Source organism: Camelina sativa, chromosome 12 (assembly GCF_030686135.1).
Source record: "Camelina sativa cultivar CO46 ecotype springtype chromosome 12, ASM3068613v1".
Lineage (NCBI taxonomy): Eukaryota > Viridiplantae > Streptophyta > Magnoliopsida > Brassicales > Brassicaceae > Camelina > Camelina sativa.
In genome coordinates this window covers 16,678,768-16,693,501 of record NC_141891.1, presented here as the reverse complement: position 1 = coordinate 16,693,501, position 14,734 = coordinate 16,678,768, and the positions used below count along the sequence as shown (strand labels likewise).

The 14,734-nt window shown below is 36.0% G+C and overlaps 2 protein-coding genes across 13 annotated transcripts; one reads left to right on the top strand and one right to left on the bottom strand.

Annotated features, from left to right (window-relative positions):
* Window positions 1-2,262: 2,262 nt before the first annotated feature.
* On the top strand, window positions 2,263-10,780 carry LOC104731987 (lysine-specific histone demethylase 1 homolog 3). Of its 12 annotated transcripts, XM_087477528.1 has the most exons (15): window positions 2,263-2,372; window positions 2,603-2,660; window positions 2,769-2,835; window positions 3,083-3,163; window positions 3,261-4,754; window positions 5,046-5,187; window positions 5,345-7,540; window positions 7,668-7,761; window positions 7,911-8,248; window positions 8,380-9,093; window positions 9,208-9,282; window positions 9,505-9,888; window positions 9,966-10,091; window positions 10,181-10,306; window positions 10,454-10,780. In XM_087477528.1, the coding sequence occupies exons 5-12, from the start codon at window positions 3,370-3,372 to the stop codon at window positions 9,568-9,570; spliced, it is 5,010 nt and encodes a 1,669-aa protein (XP_087333654.1). In that variant the 5' UTR covers window positions 2,263-2,372; window positions 2,603-2,660; window positions 2,769-2,835; window positions 3,083-3,163; window positions 3,261-3,369; the 3' UTR covers window positions 9,571-9,888; window positions 9,966-10,091; window positions 10,181-10,306; window positions 10,454-10,780. The 12 variants fall into 12 exon arrangements, with proteins under 12 accessions (XP_087333654.1, XP_087333659.1, XP_087333657.1 ...); XM_087477533.1 differs by having other exon boundaries at window positions 9,505-10,091; window positions 10,178-10,306; XM_087477531.1 differs by lacking the exon at window positions 2,263-2,372 and having other exon boundaries at window positions 2,387-2,660; window positions 10,178-10,306.
* A 361-nt stretch (window positions 10,781-11,141) lies between these two features.
* LOC104733588 (serine/arginine (SR)-type shuttling mRNA binding protein HRB1-like) lies at window positions 11,142-14,660 on the bottom strand. Its single transcript, XM_087477538.1, has 17 exons — window positions 14,549-14,660; window positions 14,367-14,458; window positions 14,244-14,273; window positions 14,068-14,155; window positions 13,899-13,948; window positions 13,699-13,813; window positions 13,482-13,568; window positions 13,312-13,379; window positions 13,107-13,224; window positions 12,943-13,025; window positions 12,802-12,825; window positions 12,599-12,689; window positions 12,344-12,411; window positions 12,142-12,259; window positions 11,906-12,006; window positions 11,776-11,799; window positions 11,142-11,657 (listed from the first exon to the last, which is right to left on the bottom strand). Exons 1-17 carry the CDS (start codon window positions 14,549-14,551, stop codon window positions 11,543-11,545), a joined length of 1,275 nt encoding a protein of 424 aa, XP_087333664.1. The 5' UTR covers window positions 14,552-14,660; the 3' UTR covers window positions 11,142-11,542.
* Between the last annotated feature and the right edge of the window lie 74 nt (window positions 14,661-14,734).

Genomic DNA, 14,734 nt, shown 5'->3' with positions numbered 1-14,734 from the left:
TTTTCTAACTTGTCTGATATTAAATTATGTAAATTCTTTTATCTATACTAGTATTTTTGTAGCAACTTTTGACAAAAAAAAATCATTTTGGAAACAATTAGCATTCAATGCATTAACTTTAATATTAGTTACCAAAAAATTCAAAATTAATTATAGATAAGATTTAAAAAAATAAAAAAATCTTTCTACCTCATTCAAACATAAATATATGATTTCCTTTTATTTTTATTTGAATTGATATTTAAATTATCTTGAATTATTCTATAATACATTTAGTTAATAAAAATTGTGATTGTTTCCTGCATATGACGTATATAAAATTTTTAAAACGGACATATATTACTCAATAGATGAATTAAAACATACGAGTACAATATCCCACATCGTCTAAAAAATTGGACAATGGTTCAGAGTCATACTATAAAAGAGACCAAAATGATTCCGAATACAAATGAGTATAAAGCTTGATTTATCATGCATTCAAACTTTAAAAATTTTTATTTGGTTTATTCTGGTTCTTTATTTTAAATATTTTTAAAAGGTTAAATATGATAAATGTTTAAAACTTTTAAAAAGTTAAATATGATAAATATTTAAAACTTTTAAAAAGTTAAATATGATAAATATTATACCATAGATACACAATAAATATTAAAAAATAAGATGATATAGTTTGAGTTAAAATATCTCGAGACAGGTTTATATAGCAGGACGAGTTTTATCGATATTTATATAAATTAAAAAATATCATTAATTCGGTGTTACACGGATAAAACATCATTTCATTATTTTGTTAACATTGTCGGTATCAGAGAATAGACATATCTAATTAAATTGATTAAATAAATATTATGTAAAAATAAACTATATTGCGGTATTATATGGTTTAAACCATAAAACTAACAATTATTATAAAATTATAACATATTTAACCAACAAATACAACTTATAATTTAAATATTTTAGTTATAAATAATTTTGCTTTACATTTAATGCATTGACTTTAATATTAGTTACCAAAACCTCAAAATTAATTATAGGTAAGATTTTTAAAAATAAGGAAATCTTTCTACCTCATTCAAACATAAATATATGATTCTCTTTCATTTTTATTTGAATTTATATTTAAATTATCTTGAATTATTCTATAATATATTTAGTTAATAAAAATTGTGATTTTTTCTGCAAATGATGTAATACAAAATTTTAAAAACGAACATATATTACTTAATAGATGAATAAAAAATACAGGTACAAAATCCAACATCCTCTAAAAAAATTGGACAATGGTTTAGAGTTATACTATAAAAGAGACCAAAATAATTCTGAATACAAATGAGTAGAAACCTTGATTTATCAGGCATTCAAACTTTAAAAACTTTTATTTGGCTTATTCCAGTTCTTTATTTTAAAGATTTTTAAAAGGTTAAATATGAAAAATATTTAAAACTTTTAAAAAGTTAAATATGATAAATATTATACCGTATATATACAATAGATATTAAAAATTAAGATGATATAATGTGAGTTAAAATATCTCGGGACGGGGTTATATAGTGGGACGGATTTTATCGATATTTATAAAAATTAAAAAATATCATTAATTCGGTGTTATACGGGTAAACATCATTTCATTATTTTGTTAACATTGTCAGTATCAGAAAATAGACATATCTAATTAAATTGATTAAATAAATATTATCTAAAAAATAAATTATGTTGCGGTATTATATTGTTTATTTAACAATTATTATATAATTATAACATATTTAACCAACAAATACAACTTATAATTTAAATATTTTATTTATAGATAATTTTGCCCCGCGGTGTACCGCGGATCCTAATCTTAATCTTGTACTAATGTAAATTAACATCTCTAAAGTACATGTGAGAGAACAGTAATTGTATTTTTAAAAAATCTAAATAAAAAAGGTTATTTAAAAAAACCATTTGTATCCTTTACTTCTAATTTTCCCTAATAGAAAACCCATTTAAAAACTCCACATACGTAAAAGATTGGTAAGACTAAGAGTATGTATAAATGAAAATTAAATTTAAAAGGTCACTCAACTAAAAAGATCTTTAATATATATATATATATATATATATTGTGACTATTAGTATTAATTAAGGTAATCCAATAACTCACTAAAAGTAAAAAAGTTGAATACTTTTGTTAGATACATATTAAATATTATTGTTTATACAAGATTTTAAGTATATAACCATCAAATGGTTGCTTCTTCAGATCCTTGAGAGTTCGAGAGAAAAATAAACATGCGTAGGTGGTCACTTGAGACATTTCTATGATGTTTTTCTCAATTCTTACGACGCTCAATTCATAAGGCTATTTGAATTTGAGCGAAATGGTTGGTTTATCTTTGTGAATCTCTTTCTCTTTGATTTAAATATTTTTTCCGATGATTTTTGTATGTAAAATAAATCTTTCAAAAGGTATGACTTGGGTTTAGTCCCTAAAACTGTAATAAGGTTGACACATGTTGTAACCATTGCTGTTCCGTCGCCGTACGGTGGTAAACATATAAACAAGGCCAATGCTAACGTAAGCCTCGTCTCTCTTTAAACTTTTATTATTCAGCCGCAGGCGATACGATACGAAACTAAACGCGGCGTTTAGAAGCGTTTCTTGATTTGGGGTACGACGCAATACTCTTTTCTCTTTTAATCAGTTGATTTCCTAATTTAGTTCTTTCACCATGTTCCTTTGGGTTTTTTTTTTTTTGTTTTTGTTTTGAACATTGAAGCGTGGCTCTTAGCTTCTGAGATCTCCGGCGAAGATTAAAAAAAAAAAAACTCTTCGGCTACTGGCAGGTATTTCAATTTCTCGATTTATATCCCATCAATCTCCTATGGGAATGGGAGTTTTGTAAACCCTAAAATCCAGTTTTTTTGAACCCGTCTCTCTCTCATTTCACAAGTAGCTCCCTTCTCTCTATCCACTGATTCTAGCGTTCTGCATCAGTGTCTTCATCTCTTCGTTATCATTTCTGTTTCTTGTTTGTGATTGCCCCCAATCCGTCTCTGCCGTTTGCTCATTTCGTTTTACTCTGGTTTTTAGGTTTCGAGCTCACTCTGCTAGAAAACCCTAAAATTTGATGTTTTAAACTTCCCCTGGCGAATTTGAAATCAGAGTATCAAGGTACGTTTGTTAAATTGGCGCTCGTCTTTTTTAGTGGCGCACATTTTTCTAGGTTGATTTGGAGGAATTTGTGATATACGGGGGGTTGATTTTTCAGGTGAGAAGCTTAGAGGTAGCTTTTGTTAATTCCGCGTTCAAATTTTGAGTCTTTTAGATAAGTGTTACATTGGAGTTGAGATTGGGGTGTAAGCAATAAGAAGATAGATATGGATGGTAAAGGGAGGAAATCTGCTTCCAAGAGAGGATCCAAGATTTTTCAGTTTGAGGATGATGCTGATGATGATGAACCTATCGGATCTCTTTTAGAGGTTATGAAGCATAAAACTTCCAAGAAGAATAAGGTTGAGACAGAAAGTACTGGTAAACGGAGGCATAAACAGGCTGTGGAGAAGAAACTGAGTGCTTTGGACAAGGTTTCTGAAGATATGAATGACACCTTAGCCAGTTTTAGGAAGAGATTGAAGGGCACCAAGAAAGGTGTTGGATCAGGAACCCGGGTTCCTCCTATTGATACTGTAACAAATGCGGATTTGAACCTGATTGAGGAAGGCAACACAAATGAGGTGCAGAGTGTGTTACTTGGGGAAGGTTTGAATAACATATCTGTCAAGAAGATGGTTGATTCAACAGTAGAATGTCACACTCATAGGACTCTCTTAGATTCCGGCACGAGTAATAAAAGAGTGGATTGCATCTCGGAAAACGGTGCTTCTAGTTCTATTCAAAAGTGTGCTTCAGAAACTGGAACCCTCCTGCATAAAATTTATGGTAAGGATGAGGCAGCCTCTCCTGATCATGAAAAAGTAGACATACCTATGACAGTATCCAGCAATAAGGAAGCAAATGTCGTTCATCATATTACAGATGAGGAATCCGAAAGGCCATTGTCGGAGAAGGCTGTGGAGCTATCCAGGGTGTCTGTTCCCATGACAGATGTCCATGGCGAAGTTTATTCTCCTACTGATAGAAAAGAAGTTGCAGTTATTGCTCCTGATCAGCACAGACACTTGAGAGAGCCAGCTTCAGAGTCTGGTTATTCGCGAGAGAAAAATTTAGTTATGTGTGATTGTGGCATCCAAGTTAATTTTGAGGATCATTCCTTTGAGTCTAATACTCAGGTTACTCTTTGTCATAAGTGCAAGTATTCTTCACACCATAATGCTCCTAATGGAAGTGGTATTCAACTTAATACTCTAGAAGATGGAACTGCTGAAGCTTCTCCGATTTCTGTAACTCCCTGTGAAGATGAAAATTTCGGCGGTGATGCAGTTTCTTTACCTAATTCTGGGAAGCAATCTACCTTGCAACGCCCAGAGCGTATTGCTAGGAAGCGTAAGCTTGGAAACATGGTGTATGAAGGAGTCATGAATTGGGAGAATGAGCAAGGCTTTCTTGATTCTCAAAGTGACAGGTCCTTTAAAGGAAGCGACAAGTGTGATTTTGTTCCATCTATTCCCAAGGAAACTGAAATTGGTATAGCAGCTGCGGTGACAGCTGGACTTAAAGCCCAGTCAGTAAGTCCAATTGAGAAAATTATACTTAAAGAGGTGTTGAAGCGCAAAGGTAGCCATCAGGAGTACCTAGTTTGCAGGTTAGTTTCCTTTTTCGTAGCTGTATGTATTCAAATACATGGTTTCAGTGTTTCATATTTTGTTTAGATTGTATTTTTCTTATGATCTCATAAGAAGAGTGTACCTTAAGATGTCAATCCCGTTTTCACTTTCTTTATTTGTTGGAAATCTTGAATACTTACTTTACTGTATTGTTGCAATGAAATTCAAGAATTTTTTAAAGTTATTCTATTTTATTTTTCATTCATCCTCTTAAAGACCTTAACCCCCCTTACTTTGATTTATTAGAACTGATATATGTTGTTATACAGGAATTATATCTTAGGCCTATGGAGTAAAAATGTCACTCGAATCTTACCTGTCACTGAGTGTGGTGTTACTGGTGGCCCTCCTGAGAGTGAATTGCCATCAGCTTCCCTTATCAGAGAAGTCTATAAGTTTCTTGATCAGAGAGTAAGTCTGTGATGTTGCTTTATTTATGTTGTTCTATCCTGTCTCCTATTAATTCGTGATGCTTAACTTTTTTCTTTACTTTCTTTTCAATTTGTAAGCATAATTGTAAAGTGCTGGTTTCTGATAGACCACATGTGAAATGGTATTTTTTTGACAGGGTTATATAAATGCGGGAATTTCATCTGTGAAGGGGAAAGAGGGATCTTCGACAAATCATGACTATGATCTCCTCCAAGGGAAAAAGCGTGAAGAAAATTATATGGCTTCTGTGGCAGACTCTGAAGAGGGAGTTGCTTTTATCCTTGGTCAGGTCAAAGCCGTTGAATCGACTAGTGAGGATAAGAAATGTGCTCTCCAAAATGATGAAAGGGACCTGGTAGGATGTGCGACCTCGGAAATGTTGGGATCTACCAGCAAAACATGCGAGGAAGACATAGTTGATGATTGCAAACATTCTGTGAGCATAAATGCTTTACAGGATGGTACTGCATCTAAGGTTGAAAAGCATCCTGAAACACTTTCAGTAGCGAAACCTGCTTTGTCTAGCACACTCTCGTCTGCAAACAGTAATCAAACGAGAGGAAGGGACTGGGTTCAATGTGAGGTTAGAGATGAGAAGAAAATTATAGTAATTGGGGCTGGTCCTGCTGGATTAACAGCAGCACGTCATTTACAGCGCCAGGGGTTTTCTGTCACCGTTCTTGAGGCAAGGAGTAGAGTAGGTGGTCGTGTATATACAGACCGGTCATCTCTTTCAGTTCCTGTGGATCTTGGGGCTAGTATAATTACAGGTATTGAGGCTGATGTGCCATCGGAGAGAATGCCAGATCCTTCGGTATTGGTCTGTAACCAGTTAGGTCTGGAGTTGAGCGTGTTGCATGGATTCTGTCCTCTTTATGATACTGTAACAGGGGAAAAGGTTCCTGCAGAATTAGATGATGCTCTACAAGCAGAGTTCAACAGTCTAATTGATGATGTGGATTTGCTTGTTGAGGAAATAGGCAAGGAAAGAGCAGATAAATTGTCCCTCGAGGATGGTTTAGAATTTGGCCTTCAACGGCTGAGAATGCCACATGACAAGGTGAACATTGAAAAAATTGGGCTTGTCAATTCAACTGATTCTTCCTGCTCAAAAACTGATGCCTGTTTGAAAGATGATATTTTGAATCCTTTGGAGCGAAGAGTTATGAATTGGCATTTTGCTCACACAGAATATGGTTGCGCTGCTGTTCTCAAGGAAGTTTCGCTTCCTCACTGGAATCAAGATGAGTTTTATGGCGGATTTGGAGGGCCACATGCTATGATTAAGGGTGGCTATAGCCGAGTTGTTGAGTCGCTTGCAGAAGGACTTGACATTCATTTGAACAAAATAGTTTCTGAGGTATCTTACGCTTCTGATGTATCTGCCGTGCATAACAGCAAGCATAAAGTCCGAGTTAGTACATCAAATGGCTGTGAGTATTTTGGAGATGCTGTTCTGGTTACTGTTCCTCTTGGATGCTTGAAAGCAGAAACTATTAAGTTTTCACCATCCTTGCCGGATTGGAAATATTCATCGATCAAACAACTTGGTTTTGGAGTTCTAAATAAAGTTGTGTTGGAGTTCCCAAAGGTATTTTGGGATGATAGTGTTGATTATTTTGGGGCAACGGCTGAGGAAACAGATCTAAGAGGTGAGTGCTTTATGTTTTGGAATGTCAAAAAAACTGTTGGTGCTCCTGTCCTGATAGCTTTGGTGGTTGGGAAGGCTGCTTTTGAATATACAAACAAGAGTAAGTCTGAGCACGTGAACCATGCAATGATGGTACTTCGTAAGCTTTTTGGTGGGGATCTGGTTCCGGATCCTGTTGCCTCGGTTGTTACTGACTGGGGCACTGATCCTTACAGTTATGGTGCCTACTCATATGTTGCTATTGGTGCTTCTGGTGAAGATTATGATGTATTGGGAAGGCCTGTTCAGAATTGTTTGTTTTTTGCTGGTGAGGCAACATGCAAAGAGCATCCTGACACTGTTGGTGGTGCAATGATGACTGGAGTCCGGGAAGCTGTGCGTATAATTGATATACTTTCTAGTGGAAACGATTACACAGCAGAAATAGAAACACTAGAAAAAGCGCAGAGGAAATCTGTACCTGTAAGGGATGAAGTCAAAGACCTAATAAAGAGACTTGAAGTTGTTGAGCTGTCTAATGTGCTGGCCAGGCAATCATTGCTACGGAACATGTTCTTCTCTGCTAAAACAACTGTTGGGCGTTTGCATTTAGCCAAGGAGTTGCTTAATCTACCTGGTGAAGCCTTGAAATCCTTTGCAGGTACAAAAGAGGGGCTTGCAGTGCTGAACTCTTGGATCCTGGTAAGCTCAGTGAGATGGTTTCTTTACCCAAAGCACATAGTACAACTTTCCTTGGCTTATATGTTTGTTTCACGAATTTCGATTGGCTCTTTTTACATAATCTTGCTTATTTAAATCTTTCTATTAGGATTCGATGGGGAAGAATGGAACCCAACTTTTACGTCACTGTGTACATATTCTTGTTCGAGTTACGAGTGATCTCTTTGCCGTGAGGCTCTCAGGTATTGGTTATTTCTTCCAAGTTCACTTTCTGTCTCAAATTACATGCAATCAGTTCTGTCTTAAGACTCGATATTATGTGTTATCTGTTTCATGATTTTAGCCCTGTTTAATTTTCTTTAAGTTGTTTACTTTCCACATTCTGATGCAGGCATTGGAAAGACTGTGAAAGAAAAGGTTTGTGCACACACGAGCCGTGATATCCGCGCCATTGCAAGTCAGCTCGTTAATGTGTGGCTGGAACTATACCGGAAAGAAAAAGCTAATAGTGGAAAGAAATCATCGAGACAAGCGAATACTACAAATACCTCTAGAATAAGAAGAAAACTGAATAGTGTTGACACAGACAGTAAGGGAAAGCTGAGCAATGGCAACGATGGGAAAACAGATGGAGAGCTTGAAGACAACCAGCTACCTATGTCAGAGGAAGAGAAGGCTGTGTTTGCTGAAGCTGAGGCAGCTCGTGCAGCAGCAGAAGCAGCTGCAAAGGTAAGTGTTGTAATCTTCAAATTAGTGAAAGCAGTGATCGATGCTTGCTGATTGTTAACGTGCTTTCCTATTCAGTCAACTCTTTTTCTATTTGTTTGTTAACAAATAATTTATATGTTCTTATCTTGCAGGCATTTTCTGAGGCCTATCATAATACTTCATTGCAGCTTCCTAAGATTCCCTCATTTCATAAGTTTGCCAGGCGAGAGCAGTATGCAAAGATGGACGAATCTGATTTCAGGAAAAAGTTTCCTGGCAATGTCTTAGGAAGACAAGATTGTATGTCAGAGATAGACTCGAGGAACTGCAAAGTTCGGGACTGGTATGATTTTCCTGCCTCGTGTCTTGACCTTGACAATTCAAGGATTCCAGTCGATAACTATTCACAGCGTAGCCATTCGAATGAGCTTGTATCTCATTCCAAGTTCAGAGAATGTTCTGGAGAAAGTGGGGCTGCGGATACCAGTTTTTTAACTGGGGCATGGGTTGATACTGGTGGTAGTAGTGATGGTTTCAAGGATTCTCAGGCTATCGATAGATGGCAATCTCAAGCTGCTGCTGCTGATCCTGAATTCTTCAATCGTACTTTGCATATTAAGGATGATGAAGATTCGATTGCATGTTCAACAGGCCCTCCGAGTTGGAAGAATGACCAACAAGCGAATGAATGCTCTGTGTCACAGGTTACAGTGAATAAAGAGTCACATAAAACTCATATCCGGAGTGCAGATCGTTTGAAACAGGGGGTTGTAGATTTTGTTGCATCGTTGCTTATGGCCCCTTATAAAGCAAAGAAAATTGATAGAGATGTATACAAGTCAATAATGAAGAAGACCGCAACAAAGGTTTGTAAATTTGTGGTTTTCTTTTTCTCAAAATTCTTTAACCAGTATATTGCGCTTCTTATTTCTTCCTGAATTTATAAAAGGAGTCTTCTGAAACTCTTGGACATTTATCAGGTTATGCAACATACAACAGATGTGGAGAAAGCCATGGCTGTTCAGCAATTCCTCGACTCAAAGCGGAAAAACAAGGTTTGTAAAAGCTTCAAAAATTTCAGATTTTTATTTTGCCACAGTTATGGCCTCTTAAGTTTCTAGTTTATCCATCTCTCTGGTGTAGGCGAAATATCGATTTTTTACTTGTGATGAATAATCTTGGTCACAGGTTCTCATAGTTAATATCACCAAATTGTTACATCTACGTTAGAACAGTTTCTGATTAATTGTCACTTCATTTGATTGATGTGTATACAGATTCGTGACTTTGTGGACAAACAAGTTGACAAGTATATGGCGATAGCTCAAGTTCCAAAACCTTGATGACCGTTGGGATCTACAGTAATGTCCAATGGTAGTTGAGTTGGTATCCGATGGGATGGCAAAGCCCCTTTGCAGAAACCAACTTACGCTGGTTGTTTTTAGTAATTGTATAGAGCTCAAGATTTAGTGTTAACCCCCATTAGACAAATTCCACTTTTAGGTATTTGAATTCATTTCTTGAGATTCATATGACATTTTCTGAACCCAAGAGAATTTTTTCACTTTATAAATGTCAGTGATAATATGGATTGAGTCAGAGATGCCAATATGATCTTATGTTCTTATTTGCCTATACTAGCAGCAGCCATACTTCCGTTGGTAAGTTCATTCCCTATCTTTCTAAAGGATAAGTCTGAGATACCACTGCTGCAGGTGTATCACTTTTACTCTTGCAGGTAAAAGATGGATCATCAAAAATTGGAAAGTAACGATTGGTTCAGCTCCCAGGAATTTCGGGATTAATGTTCTTCGGTGCCTTAGACTTACAAGCAGCTTGTGGAACAGGAACTGCAACAATGCAGGTTCTTTGCTTTGTGTGTGTTTCTTCAGCATTTTCTTAATGATGCCTTTGTCCGCAATGTAGCTGAAAGTCTGATGCTGGCTTTAGCAGGTGAGCAAACTTAAGACTTGGCTGAATACAGTTTGACCCATGTTGGTGAGAGCTAGAATCATTGTGATCGAAGCTGTTAAGGTGTAGAAACCTTGGTTCAAGAATCACTCTGCTTGTTGATGGGAGGTAGATATATGCTTTACCACTGTTTTATAAATGTTCAATTGCATTTACATATGATCATTGATAAAGGACGAAATTTATGATGGTTATGCATAAAATGGTACTGTCAAGCAAACTAGCCTCAATACTGCATTTGCTATCTAATCGCAGAAACGGCGTGTTGCCAATAAACTCGGAAGCTGCAGAAGTGTTATCACGGCTAAGGATCCGCGGTTTCCTCTCTCTCGAATACCTGTGAAAATTCAGAAAATTGATGTCTATCAAATCACAAATTTTCGCACATGAAAGAGAGTACTTTGCTTGTAATATAGCCTACTAGAGTATCCACTCTTTGTCAGGTTCTTGTACTGTAGATTTTCATGCTTTGTCTTTCGTTTCCATTTGTAGGATTCCTTCTGTAATGATTTAGTGTTTTATGGTGAACTTATTCATGTTGATGGGAGGTACATATATGCTTACCATATTTTTTTTTATAAATTTTCAGTTGCATTTACATATGATCATTGATCAAGGATCAAATTTATGATGGATTCATATCATCAAAATTCAGTTTGATCGTCAGGTTTGATATTTGCAAATGTAGTCTCTGATGATTTCATGCCATTGTTCATTCCATTATATTGCCAATTTTAAATAGATGAGCATTCAGCTTTGCAAAGACCTCCACTTTTCCTTCATATCCGACTGTCGTCTGAGCAATCTTTAACCTTTACTGTCTATTACCTCAAATCTGTTCTTTTATTTTTGTGCAAATTAAGCAAAAGTCTACTACTGAATACACTGTGATTACAATTCATTCAATTTATTTATTTGTCATCTGAATTTTACTGCCAATGTGTTTCTTTCTTGTGTTGTAAAGAATAATCATAACAGCTGAAACATCTGTGAAACAACTGTGTCATGGAAACTGAAATCCACACACTCACTAGCATAAACTTAAGAACAAGAGATGGCAAGTGAAACAGATATAAGATTAGCAGAGGAGAGCATCGAGGTTTCGTTTACCCTCAGGACCTTTGGAGTACCAGGAAGAAACGTATTGACCATACACAACTTCCTTGTAAGACGGTGGTGAGAGTTGAGAAACTGGTGCAATCCTCTGACGCGGACGGAGGTGGAATAGCAGGCGTAGTGGAGCTTATCATCCATAGTTTAGTTATCTACGCTATCTCAATGATTCCTCTCCATCTACCTCTCCAACCTTCTTTCTTCTTAGAAAAGACCAAAGCCCTTTTACCATCAGTCGTCGTAAGAGAAGATAATCTTCTTACCGCAGAATTCAGCTACCTCCGGTTTCTTCAGATTAGGTTTGGTCGCCACATCAAGGCTTCCTCCTCGAAGTTTGTCTTCATACCTGGAATATATATATATATATATAAAAAGACTCTTGTGATCTCTCCATGTATACCAAAAACTTCACCAATGTGCTCTTGATAACAAAAACTCAAAATGAAAATAGTTAAATCCCTTACCAAAGCCTCTCCACAAGGTCGTACCTAATTAACAAATAAATAAATAGCTTTAATCTTCTGTAATGACATCAAAACTATATATAGCAATAACTTAAGACAAACAAATGTCCTTATGGAAAAATCAATTTACTTGGGTGGGAGAGGGTAAGGAGCTGCTATCTCTGCCAATTGAAGAGAAATCTTAAAGTAGCGGCTGTAGTACAAAGATACACCATTCTTCTTTTCAACAGCCTGCAGCAACAAAAGGTTAAATCAGAAATCGTACTTTCAAATAACTATCTTGTATTATTTTCATCAAAGGTATACACTACTTTTCAAATGACTATTTTCATCTATTTTCATCATTATATATTAAACTACTCTCACCTCCTCTGCTTCCTCAGTAGAAGCAAACTCAATAAACCCACAGCCCACATGATTACCCCTGTGGTCTATAACAATTCGAACACGAACAACTTCTCCAACATCTTCGAAGAAACTGACACTGTAAACATAGAAAGATAATATTATATCTGTCACGAAAAAAAATGCTCCGCAAACAAAAGTGGAAATTTAAGGTGCTACTTACATATCTGAAAAATTAGTATGGAAAGCGAGACCGGAAACAAAGAGCGTCTTATTTGTTACAGCAAATGGCTGAATAATTTAACCGCCAAGTGTGTTAGCACGTACAACACAAAGTAGAAAAGGACTTAAAGTGCATAACAACAAAAAGTAGACTCATGTGAAGATTCTGATTTATCCCCAGAATAAATCATCTTTTGACTTTATGGCAATAGTTCTGTAGTAATTATATGACAGATATATAATAAGAACAAGTTACCTCAACAAAATCGGGAGTTTCATCAAGTCCTTTCACTACCTCGTCGTTTTCTCCCATCAGAAGGCTTTCTTGGCTAAGGTAGTCTTCGTACCTGGAACATCAAAAACCCTAGTGATCTCTCCATGTACACCCAAAAACTTCACCCAATATGCTCTTGGTAAAAAAAAAAGAAACTCAAGAGGCAAATTGTTAATAACCCTTACCAAACATTGTAATCTATGCAATACCTAAGTAACAAAAACAATAGCGTTAGTCTTGTGTAATGGCATCAAAACTCCAACAATAAGTTACAACCAGTACTGTTACATAAACAAATCTCCATAACATGGAAGACCAATATTTACTTGGGTGGATCGTATGGAGCCTCAGCCACTTCAAGAACAATCTTGCTATCATGCAAATATTCACCGTTCTTCTTTTCCAGCGCCTAAAGAGTATTAAAACATCTAATCAGCAATCCTACTTTCAACTTGTCTATATTTCATCATTACTATAAAACTAGTCTCACCTTCTCTGCTTCGTTATCAGAAGAAAACTCAACAAAGCCATAACCCAAATGCCTGCCCTCGTTGTCTGCAATAAGTCGAACATGAACAACTTCTCCAACATCTTTGAAGAAACTGATGCTGTAAAAATGGAGGGTAAAATATTAGTCATGAATGAAAAAGTACTTGCTCCAAGAGCGAAAGAGGAAATTTAAAGGTGCTACTTACATATGTGATATTTCAGTTTGGGGAGAGACATGGGAGACAAAGATCGTCTTTTTCTGTACGGCAACTGCCTGAATTTAACAGCCAAGTTAAATTAGCACGACTCCAAGGAGAAAAGGACTTCAATTGTATAGAAACAAAAAGAAAAAAAGTTAATAAGAGCAGGTACGTACCTCAACATAATCAGGAGTTTCATCATGTTCTCTCATCAAAAAAATCTTATGATCGTGCAAATATTCACCATTCTTCTCTTTGAGAGCCTACAGTATAAAAGATTCTTTAGTGCTTTTAAATAACCACTTGTCATAAGCGTACACTAATTGTCAAATGACTATTTATATACTTTTTATTTAATGGTTTTTTCCATCATTACTACAAAACAGCTCTCACCTTGTTTGCGTCGTAAGCACAAGAAAACTCAACAAAGGCATAGCCCAAATGCTTGCCCTGGTTGTTCACAATAAGTCGAACACTAATAACTCCCATATTTGTAAATAAACCTTTGCTGCAAAAGTGGAGGATAAAATATGAGTCACGGAAAACTAGCTCCTATCTAAGGAAAGCATGGAAATTTTTTAAGTGTTACTTACATATCTGATATTTTAGTGTAGGGAGAGAGATTGGCGACAGCGAGTACTTTCTGAAATGAAAAGGCCAAGTGTGTTAACACGACCCTAAGGAGAAAAGGATTTAAATTGCATACAGACAATAAAGTAGCCTCATCTAGAGAGTCATCTTTAGACTTTGTGAGAAAAGTACCTCAGCAGAATCGGAAATGTCATCAAATCCTCCGTATGCATCATCTTCTTCTATCAGGAGGCTTTCTCGTCGAAGGTAGTGTTCAAAACTGAATATCAAAAACACTAGCTAGTGATCGTATACCAAAAAAATAGTAACAAACTCAATCCCAAGAGGCATAAATTAGAAACCCTTACTGAGAGTGAGAGTCGTATTCTTTGCAATACCTACGTAACAAAAAACAACAGCGTTAGTCTTCTGTAATGGCATCAAAAAATCTAGCAGATAAGGTACAACCAGAGTTACATAAATGAACGTACTTGGGCAGAAGGTATGCAGCTTTGTTGAAATCAGCCATATAAAGTGAAATCTGACGACCGTTCAAATATTCACCATGCTTCTTTTCCAGCGCCTGGAGTATAAAAGATTCAATGAGCAAACGTACTTGTTTTAAAGTGACAACTAAATACTTTTCTCATCGTTACTACAAAACAAGTCTCACCATCTTTACTTCGTTAGCAGAAGCAAGCTCAACAAAGGCATAGCTCCTTTTCTTGCCCCCGTGGCCTACTATAAGTCGAACATAAACAACGTCTCCAACATCACTGAAGAAAGAGATGCTGTAGTAAAAGCGGAGGAGTATAAGTCATCAGTCATGCTCTGAGAAGGAAAGTGGAAATTAAAGCCA

Coding starts and splice junctions, on each gene's coding strand:
- LOC104731987 (XM_087477528.1), top strand. CDS start 3,370: ATGGATGGTAAAGGGAGGAAATCTGCTTCCAAGAGAGGATCCAAGATT. Junction 7,541..7,667: donor TGCTGAACTCTTGGATCCTG/GTAAGCTCAGTG, acceptor TCTTTCTATTAG/GATTCGATGGGGAAGAATGG. Junction 7,762..7,910: donor CTTTGCCGTGAGGCTCTCAG/GTATTGGTTATT, acceptor ATTCTGATGCAG/GCATTGGAAAGACTGTGAAA.
- LOC104733588 (XM_087477538.1), bottom strand. Junction 14,156..14,243: donor GAATACGACTCTCACTCTCA/GTAAGGGTTTCT, acceptor TTTGATATTCAG/TTTTGAACACTACCTTCGAC. Junction 13,949..14,067: donor ACATTTCCGATTCTGCTGAG/GTACTTTTCTCA, acceptor TTTTCATTTCAG/AAAGTACTCGCTGTCGCCAA.